This window comes from Pteropus alecto, unplaced genomic scaffold, assembly GCF_000325575.1.
Source record: "Pteropus alecto unplaced genomic scaffold, ASM32557v1 scaffold88, whole genome shotgun sequence".
NCBI classification, from domain to species: Eukaryota; Metazoa; Chordata; class Mammalia; order Chiroptera; family Pteropodidae; genus Pteropus; species Pteropus alecto.
This window is the reverse complement of record NW_006494611.1, coordinates 16,944,109-16,954,964: the sequence shown is the minus strand read 5'-3', so window position 1 is coordinate 16,954,964 and position 10,856 is coordinate 16,944,109. Positions and strand designations below refer to the sequence as shown.

Below are 10,856 nucleotides of genomic sequence, written 5' to 3'. Positions count from 1 at the left end.
ACATGCAGATGGGGTTAGTCACTGCTTAGTCACCACTCAGTGAACCCTGCAGGATAAGGCTGAAGGCCAGTGTTTCCAAAACATCCCCCAGCCTTCCTTCAGATTGAAACCATTCTCTGCTCCCCTTAGGAGAAGATCAAAAGTTCAAGGGCAGTAGCTATAGGGTTTACAAGGAATAAAGAAAGAAAAGCTGAAAGAGAAAGGAAGTAGAGAATGGCTGTTAAATAAGGGAGAACACACACATACACACAATGCTTCAAGCCTATGAGGCTCACTGAGTTTTATTGAAAAGTTGAAATGAAACTTTTTAAAAGTTACAAAGAAGTATTATGCTGTCGTTGAGTATTAGCCAAGACAAAATATTGTTTATTATTGCAGCTAAAGTAACTATATCAGAAAAACATATCAAATGTCATTCTGTCCATCTGACAGTATTATAAGGAAACAATGCCGTGAGAAAAGCAAGTGAATATGGGCTTCCTTACACAAGGATGCAAATCGAGAGTATTAGAAACATGGACACATACAAAACAAACAACAAAAAAAAAACAGTGATTTCCTGAGCTTTAATTTTAAAATATTCACATTCACATTTCTTTTGTGTGAAAATGAATTAGGACACTCCTCACCTGAGCTGCAGCAGCTGATTAAGAGAGCGCATTAATTTCAGGAAAAATAGTGGTATCATCTCTCCACAGGACTTTTCTTCTCAAACAAGTAGATTTATGGCTTGCCACAGAGTTGATGAATAGAGATGGCTGGATATATTAGTCTTCAAGCCATTTAAAATACAGTCGTTGTTTTTCAGTGAGTGGAATTTGGTTTTAAAGACTCCAGCAAATCATTTGGCTTCATCTGAGCGATTTAAAACATTTGCTAAATAACAGCTATCACAGACAGATTTGATCAAATTCATTATAGAATCTTCATAAGTGACACAGCTGGGATGTCACTGACTTTGACTCTGCACCTACTACATGAGAACTTGACCCCTAAATACATGGCCATTCCACTGGAGAGCCTTTTAAGGCAAAGAGATGAGAACTGGATACTTTTACACTGAGCATTTCTCCAGTCAGTGTCAAATTATAAACTAATGACCAACAAGGATTAAAAATTCCAACACATATGTCAGTGTGTCCTGTGTGGGGGTAAAAAAGCAATATAGTATATTTTAAAATTGTATGGTTAAACAGAATGGTTAATGACCTTCCACAGTCAGTGATATTTTTAAAAGACTTAAAGAAACTGCACTATGACTGAGACACTAGCTCCATATCTGGCCATGATTAAACAAAGAAAAAAAAGCGAGTACATTTCTAATCCTAACTGGAGAGATTCGGTCATCTTCAATGCCATAATTTTTTTGGATATAAAAATACAGAAGGCCTGGGAAAGAAAAACAAGCATTTTAGAGAAATTAAGCCAACAAATTTTAACATGATTCGATCCCCGACTTGATGGTAAATTTCTCCAGTCTGGTTTTCACTGATATTTCTTCATGAGATTCACCATTTCATCATAGAGCCGCCAAGGGGCATCCAAGCCCCAGATAAAGTCTAGATGCTCCCATTCTGGAAAATACTTGTGGTACACCAAGTTGGTAATCTGGGTCAGTAAGATACTGATGTCCTTGACATCAGCAAGCCAGTCATGACCCCCATTCCAGATGGTAGTTGGCACAAGCATGTCTTTCACATTGTAAGTGGGAGGGTGAGTCTAGAATAAAAATCCACAGAAAGCTTTGTTGTGGTTATTTTCATTTACAAAAACACAATCGACAATTAAACACAGTAGTTAATCTGATCTGAGAATAAAGACTAAATTTTGAAAATCACTCTTCAAATTATCATTATTAGAACAAAAAGAAACCAAACCCACAAAGAAAGAATACTAACTGTATATAGTAACACTCTAGGTACTGTGACAAGCCCATAATTCCCTGAGAGGACAGTGTTCTCCCAGGTAGTCAGTGCAAAGCAGCAGAGTCAAGTGGTTGGGCAGGGGCTTTGGGGTCCCTACCCTCCTACTTTCCTTCCCTGAGGGGAGTAACACAAGTCACAGAAGCTCTCTAAGCCTCGGTTTTTCCTCATCTTTAATAAGAAAAATAATCACAATTACGTCACAGGGATGTTGTGGAAGTAAGAAAAACATGAGCAAAGTACTTTATACTTTAGAGCACTTAGCACTCAAAAAATGGTAAATTTATTGGTATGTGGGAGAAAAGACTTAGGCAATGCGATTTGGTCAAGGATCTCCAGCTACCAGATCACAGACCTAGGTGAGTTTGTCTGACTCTAAAGTCTGTGTTCCCCATCACTATGAATGGCGGATGACAGTGACAGCTGTTACACAGAGCCTGGGAAAGGACAAAGAGGGGAGGCCCAGTCCACAACACTAACCGCAAAGCTTAGGTTGTTCTGGAACTGAGACACTATCTAGTTAACTCTCTCAAACATTTCCACGGCATCTGATCCCTGCCCGGATCCCGGGAACTCAGGCTGGCTTCCTTGATGAGTTAGTTTTTGGGGCCCATTTTAATTGTAAAGACTTTGAGGACTTTACCTGGTTGTAATGAAAATAATTCTTGGCACTGCTTCCCCAGTCAAAGGCTTGAAACTTTCCAAACTGAGAATTCTAAAAAGAAAATAATTAGGATAAAATTATCTGACACAGATGTTTGAGATAACATCACAGATTGCTAGAGTGAGCCACTCTTCAGATATCCATTTTATACCAATACCCAGTGTAATTTATAATAAATGGCATTATTTTGTTCTTCTTTACTAAATGACTCAGTTTCTCATTGTACGATTGGAAAGTAGCTTCTGCATGACACAATAAAGCAGCTACACACACATGCTGCAAATTATACTAGATCAATGGTTACACCTATTGGATAAACTTTATGCTGACATTTTTTTTACTGAAATTTAAATCTTAAGCTTTTTCAAAGAGTTAACTCTCTTATCTGGGAAAGAAATATATATATTATATATACTATTGGTTAATATATATTTATATGGATTAATAGGTTTGTATTATGATAATAAACATTATATATTCATATATTTATTAATGTAAACATATATTTATATTGGGATTAACATATTTATATATGCTTAAACATAATCTCCATATTTTCTATATATCCACTCTATTTGACTAGTTATATTATTTAATATTTTAATGATTTTATCGATTTAATGCTTTTTCCTCAGTACCAGCATCAACATAATCACCAAATTGTAGTGCACACCAGCACAATTCTAACTAGAACCATGAAATAACATTGTATATGAAATTTAAATTGATGCATATTTAGAAAGTATGGTATCAAAGTATGCACAAAAAGTCACTTATTTTTAAAATTTGAAAACATGTAAATTTATACCTCCTATGTTCCTAAATTAAAAATATGTCAAGAATGAACTCCAAAATTGGCAAGCTAAAAATGAATTGGAAACTGTTTAAGCTTTGGCTAGAGGGTGGCGTCTGGTAAAGAGGGAAAACCTAGACATTCTTTATGAGAACTGCTTATCTGTGAGGTTTCATTTCTTGTCAATTGCATAAAATTCTACTGTTTAATGTAATAAAAGACAGTGTGAGGTTATAAACTCCAGGAGATTGCTACAAGAGAAATATTTAGCATCTGCTTTTGCCATTGCAAAGAACAGATATTAAATATCTGAAGCATATTTAACAAGCAGAACAAAATATGGATTTACAGCACCTGTTAGTGCATCTGTGCTCGTACTCTAGCTGTCAGTGAAAATATATCAATGCAAGCTGTTCTGCCACTGTAGACAGACAGTTTATCACTTTCTCACATATGCCTTTCAGCATTTATATAAAACACCCAGAGTGAGTATGGAATATAAAGGAGAAACTTGCTTAGAGCCCATACTGAACTTTTAAATCTGACTTTTGTGCTCAGAGTCAGAGGATTTCAAACTACCTATTTGAAAGGGAATCTCAGAAGTAAGGAAATGTGAAGATGATTATTTATAGTAACAAAAACATGGAAATAAGCTAAAGTCCAATAATAGATATTTGTTTAAATACATTATGTTAGATCAGTGTACACAACAATATGCCACTTTCATAAATTATAAACATAATAAAAGAAAGAAAGAAAAAAACTGTTTATGAATAATGTTTGTAAATAACATTAAGTGGAAAAAAGTCAGGAAATTAAAGTGAGTTAGCTTTATGGTTACACTTAGGTGAATAATCATATGTGGATAAAGACAGGAAGAAATGCTTATAATATTATGATACTAAAATAGATGGTTTTTAAAGTGACATTTTAAAAATTATTTTTAGGTACTGAATGGTAATAAAAATGTAAAGTTTCAACCTTTCTACATCATAATAGGTATCAGAAGTCTTACAGATATGCCTACCCCTGACCACTAAGTCTACCTCTACACTGCACCCTAAGAAAATAATTTGTCTAAAAGGACAGATGTCTAATTTAAGAATATCTGTCCCACAACGTTTTACTATTGCATAGAAAGAAAGAAAGAAAAGAGAAAGAAAAGAAAAAGAAAGTGCTATCACAGTAAAAAATAAAGTAAGTAATAATAATTCAAGGAAAGGAAAACTATCCTTGGTTATAAAAGTTTTAAAATTTAGTTATTGATCTGGAAAGGTGTTTTTGATTGTGGCAGAGACTACTAATTGCTCCTCGGTGCTCATTCTTGCCTTCTTCCTTTTAGTAGTAGAATCCCTCAAACTTTCACTAAGCACATGGCTGCCAGGTGTGCTTCCTTCCTATTAGCTGGAACACAAACAGAGGCAACCCAGCTTCAACCAAGCAGAAGAGGACAGCAAGTCAGGGACAGCAGAGCTACAGTGTAGTGTGGAGGGAATTGTGACCCTGAGTGACTTCCGGGAGCAACCGTCATACCCGTTCCACTACAATCCTGTGCCACTGATGTCTGGACTGTATTTGTTATGAGAAAAACAAACTATTTATTTAGAGCCTGTGTTTTGGCCTCTAATTATATCTCTGATACAGCAACTTAGCCTATATCTAACAAACCTGCTGTTTAATTAAATAAAAAAGAAAGTTACCAAAACATGCATGCAGTTTGATCCTACTTTGGTAATGGAAACAATTATGCAAAAAAATTTATAAGATTACATCAGGAGAGTTTAGAACATGCCACCACAAAATATGCAGCTTTGGCCATATTGATTATTTTGAGTCAGAGACACCTGAAAAACAGCAGACACAAGGAAGGCACTCTGACCTTCCTTTTTCTTTGTAAAAGCAGATAAAATTCCCATGTGAAAGAAGCCATTCCTATACCAGGAGGAAGAAACATTCTTGTTACTAGAAAGGGGAGGCCACGAGAAATCTGCACAAAAAGACCTCATTAAAAAAATAGTATATCCTCATTTACTTTAGTTGCTCAGATTTATTTTAATTGCTTTTCCAAAACTGTTATTCTTTGTTCACCCTAGTATATAAGCACTTAGTCCTAGTCACTTCTTTGGGTCTCCATTTTTCTTGTGACGGCTACCATGTACATGTAACTAAAATTCATATGCTTTTTTCCTACTAATCTGTCATATGTCAGTCCCAGTAAGAAACCCGAAGAGGGGAAAGGAAAATTTTAAACTCCCCTACAATACCAAAATACTAATAGTCGTCATCCCTGGTGGTGGACATATGAGTGCTTTATTTTCTTCTTTGTACTCGCATATTTTTTTAAATTTCATAATGAATGTTATAGGTATAATAAAAATTATATTAAATGTCTTTTTACAATGTTTTAAAGAGCCTACCTAATGTACATTTTTTTTTAAGCAGTAGGTTTCAAACAATAAAGAACATCAGAATCAAATGAGGAACTTATTAAAATGCAGACTCCAAGGACATACCTCCAGGAATTTGAATTCTCCATAGGTCATGGGTAGGCCCAAGAACCTGCAGTTTTTTTAAAGCACCCTATAGTATTTCTGAACAACACTGTAACAATATATTAGAACCAGCCTTCTTCAAATAGGAGCAAGTACCTGGGCTCTGGGCAGGGCCAGTAAGGGTGCTAGAGATAGTATTAAGAGTCCTGGGGGACGTGGGGACGTTGGGACATTGGGGGCGGGGGAGAGGGCTGTCTCTGAAACTTGTCAGGTTTATAAGGAGAATAGGATTCGTAAACTAAATTTAAAAGCCCAGTAAAGAACTAGGTTTTAGAACTGATAAAAAAAATAAAAAAATAAAAATAAAAAAATCCGCTAGTTAAATATAATAAAAATCTGAATGTACTATGAATAAAATGGCCTAGAAGGGTACCTCCAAACCTCTACCACAGGAACCCCTAAACTTCACACCTGAATGGCAGCCCTCAGCCTACCATTGCCCAGGCCCTGAACACCTTTAGCAGAAGCCTCCCCCAGCAGGCACCACGGCAGCCTACACCAGCATGTCCCTCACAGGCAGAGAGTGGCAGCCCCTGGCCAACAGGCCAGAAGAGGGAGAATCAAGAAGATCCTATGAAATAGCTTGACAAGGGGGTGACACAGTGAGAGGAAAAGTACAGAACGCCTTCTGCAGTGAGTCTGGACTTCAGAAATGTGCATGAGGCACATTCCAATATGATTAGAACCTAAAACCAAAACAGTGTCCGAGAGCGGTACTCTGAACCTCAGCCCGCGGCCTTTGACCCCGGCCAGCTGCTGGCTAAAAGGAGCTGGAACAAGAGCAGAAGCCCGGATGGCAGTGATCCAAGAGCTCTACTGCAGACCCCACGCCCAGTGCAGGCCTGCCATACCGGGGCGTCAGCTAACACCGTCCTGTAACACACAACGGAGAAGTGTGACAGCCTCGGCTTCCGCACTCCCAAAGGCCTCTGAAAGGTGAGGTCCAGTGGTCATTTGCACTTTGCTGAGGCGTGTAGCATATGATACGTGGGCTGCTATGGGCGCTAAGCTGGTGGTAGCTCAGCATCTGCCTTCAACTGAGCTCTGCCATCTTCCACGCAAAAGTGCGGTGACAGAAACTGGGCCTTTTTGAAAAATATCCATTAGGTAAGGGTAAAAAATGCTCAAAAGGGTAGGGGTATTTTGGTGACAGGGTATACAAAGAAAACAAGTGACCATAAACAGAAATGTGGCTAAGGAGAAAAGCAGGGGCCTGAATTAACATTTGAGAATTTGAGGACTGTTGAAGGTTTCAGGACACTCCTTCAGAGTAAGGGCGTGCTCTTCAGTGTGTCCTGAACTACCTGTATCCCCTCGCCTAAGCCACAGGAAACTCTCGCAATGACTTGCTGACACTTAACACTGGGCCTTATATAGCCACTACAAAGGGCTAAAAGCCTCAGGCCCCATCCTGTCTGGTTCCCTAGGGAAGAGCCCATGGAGAGGCGAACCCCAGCCCTCCCAACAGACAAGGTTCCTGGGACAGCTGAGGAAGGGTACTAAAGCGCCAGTGATGTCCTGGATCAGTGGTTCCCAAAACCAGTTGGGCAGAAGAAGCTACTGGGCAGAATTTTTTAAAAATACAAATCCTAACCACTCAGCAACAAAAAGGAATAAACTACTAATGCACATGACAACATGGATAAATCTCAAAATAATTACACTGAATGAGAGAAGCCACGCAAAAGCGATATATACTATACACTTATATAAAACTCTAAAAAATGCGAACTAACCTATAGTGACAGGAAGCAGATCAGTGGTTGCTTGGGATGGAGGGGGAGGGGGTGAAGAGGGTGTTAAAAGAGAGTATGAGAAAACTTTGGGGGATGATACGTTCACTGTCTTGATTGTGGTGACCATTATGCGGGCATATACCTATGTCCAAACATACTAAATTATACACTTTGAATACCATATGTCACTTATACCTTGACAAAGTTGTTTTTAAAAAAATGAAAGTAGAGATTCTCCAGTACAAATGAATTAGAATCTCTAGGGATGAGACACAGGAGTCTTTGCTTTTAAAAGCCCGAATTATAGCCAATCCAGCAGCTCTGCCACAAACCCAACTCTCCTCACTTTTCTTAAACAATATTTTATTAAAAGGTGTACTTTTAAAGGCAACTCATGTGATTCTAATACAGGCAGTGACTGCTCAATGTTTGGAAATTGCTATCCAAGACACCCTTAACATCTTGGTTTGGAGCTTAAATGGTAAGTTATTTCACATTTAAAAAGAAGGGAGGGGGGAAATTGTACAAAAATAGGTCCTGAGGTGGAAATAAGTCCCTGACATATCGTTAGGTTTTTTAAAAAGCAAGTTATAAAAGACTAAGTAAAAGAAAATAAATTAATCTGTTTCTACGACTATTATTTCTCTCTCTACCTTTAATGACTTCTTTCTGAAATGACATGCCGCGAGAGGTAGAGAGTAGAACGCAGAGACATTTCAATCCCTGGGGACACAGTTTCTAAGTCTGTGTAGGATTACAGAATAATTTTATTTTTTAATCTTAAGAGAACTGTAATTATTTTTTTGCCTATGTGTAATTTCTAAATTTTCTAGAATGAATGAACACGCATTATTTTTGTGACATGTGATAAAACAACCAAACCCTATTTTAAAAGTTTGTGGCTCCCATTTAAATCCATGATTGGTTTAGCTCTGGTTTATCCACTGATGTCTCAGGCATATTATTCTCATGCGTTAATGTTGAAAGAGCACCTTCTCCAAAGCTACTCTAGAACCTTGTTTTATGAAGCAACACAGAAATAAAATAAATCTAGGACTCAATGAAAAACTGACAGAAGGCTGAGATGAGTCAACCGCCAGTAGCTGTTTGGTAAACTTACACACAGTACAATTTGTCCCAGGGGGGATAACAAAAGCAACACACACACAATGGCAGGAATCCAGGACTCTGGCAAAGGACACCAGTTCAAATTTTCACTCTCTGTTTGGGAAGAATTCACAGAGAGGTGCTTCACGAGATGCGCAGCTCTTTCTAATGCTGATTTGACACATACCCCAGCCGCCCTTCTGGAATGCCTACCTGCTTCCAGTGTATCATGTTTTGCACAGAAGTTCCTGCAGGAGAGTGTGTTATATACACAGATATTCTAGACTGCAAATACATTGAAATAAAGAATAAGAAAAGCATTAAAAAGGCATTGATAATAAACAAATTTTGCACTTCAAAGCATTAAAAACTACAGAGCCACATTTCAAACATATGAGATCGAGAGCAGGCAAAACATTCTTTGACTACAAATATGTCCTATAAAAATATGTACAACTACACACACAGAGAGAACATATGAAGTAAATATAGCAACACAGTAACTGTGGGATTGTCTGGGTTAAGATTACAGCTCATTTTTATTTTCTTCTTTATACTTTTCTAAATTTCCAAAATTTTATATAACAATCATAACTTACTTTTATCATCAGGAACAAGAAAAATTAATATCACTTTTTAAAAATTCCCTAGAGCATCCATTCCAGAATTTTAAAACTTGTTCTCAAAACACAACATTACAACTATAAATATATTTAGAAACACCAGCATATTGCTGGCGAAGGGTTTACATTTTACTAAGTAAATAAATGTGTGCATGTGTGCGTGTGCGTGTGGGTGTTTGTAAATGGCCATTTCAAGTTTAAACATACTTCATAATTTTTTAAAGAAATAAATCACTAGAACAAATATAAATATTGAGACTCAAGTTATGACACATCTCCTCATTCAATAGTTTCCACAGAGGTACAATGTAGCAGGCTGACAATGCCTCACCCAAGGATAGCACATTAGGTATTTCAGGCACCTCTTAAATGACAGCTCTGATGATGTCCTTCCTACTTCTCCCACATCCTCCAACACAAATAAGCACATTTACAGATAAAATGAAATCATGGGAAGTTTAAAGCAAGTCTTATTAAAAACATACATACCATATTTAAATTTCTCTCATTAAATCCACACAGAAGAAAAAAGATATTTTCACAAAGCTCCCTCAGGAGGACGTGATCGCAAACATTCATCGCCAGCCACTTTAAAACTGCATTCTGGGGAAAAAATTCTTTATTCCCAAATATGTCCTACAAACAGAAAGAAACCCAAGAATATCTCAGTATTTCATTCTGCTACACAAGCCTCCATGACCCACCTTAGAAGCAGAGACATGTGCCAAGCGTCTCCACAGATGGCCTCAGGAAAGAAATGGCGACCAGTGGGTGCTCTCACTAGGGGACTTACGCAATATGTTTGCTAAGGCAGAAGCAAATGTTACAGATGTATAAAGCCTCAAATGAAAAAAAGGAGGCAGAAAATCAAATAAATTGACAGCAGACTTTTACAGTGGGAAATGGCTTTCATGATCACTCAGCTCAGGGCCATCCCCAAAGAGTTTTATCTGACTTGGATGGATGGGTAGTGACTTCTGAGAAAGATTTGAAACTAGTTGGTCTGCAATGTGCCTACCTAGGACATATACATCTAATGCAATCCTATTGGCCAGTGGGCCAAATCCTGCCCAATGTCTACTGTTTTTTTTAATATTTTTTAAAATTGTGGTAGAACACACATAACACTGCTGAAATGTGTATTGAAATTTACTGCTGTCACCATTTTTAAGTGTTCAGTTCAGTGGCATTAAGTACATTCACCCTGTTGTGCAACCATCGCCACCATCCATCTCCAGAACTCTCTTAACATCTCGAACTGAAACTCTGTCCCCTTAAACAATAACTCTGTTCCTCCTCTGCCACCGCTGCCTATTTTTACAAATAAAGTATATTAAAACACAGTCACACTCATTTCTTTACACATTGTATACTATATCCTCAAGGCAGATCTTCACATACTGGTGAAACAGGAAAGAGGAAAAAGATCTTCCTTATATTGAATATAAATTTGCCCCCT

General features: G+C 37.6%; 1 protein-coding gene across 1 annotated transcript in view; it reads right to left on the bottom strand.

Annotated features, from left to right (window-relative positions):
* Positions 1 to 249: 249 nt before the first annotated feature.
* The window catches only part of LIPA (lipase A, lysosomal acid type), a 30,181-nt gene continuing 19,574 nt past the window's right edge, over positions 250 to 10,856 (bottom strand). Inside the window, exons 7-10 of the mRNA XM_006925967.3 lie at positions 9,887 to 10,033; positions 8,988 to 9,059; positions 2,566 to 2,637; positions 250 to 1,719 (exon numbers count right to left, since the gene is read on the bottom strand). Coding sequence (XP_006926029.1) covers positions 1,486 to 1,719; positions 2,566 to 2,637; positions 8,988 to 9,059; positions 9,887 to 10,033 — 525 coding nt within the window. The 3' untranslated portion in view covers positions 250 to 1,485. The remainder of the gene's footprint in view (positions 1,720 to 2,565; positions 2,638 to 8,987; positions 9,060 to 9,886; positions 10,034 to 10,856) is intronic.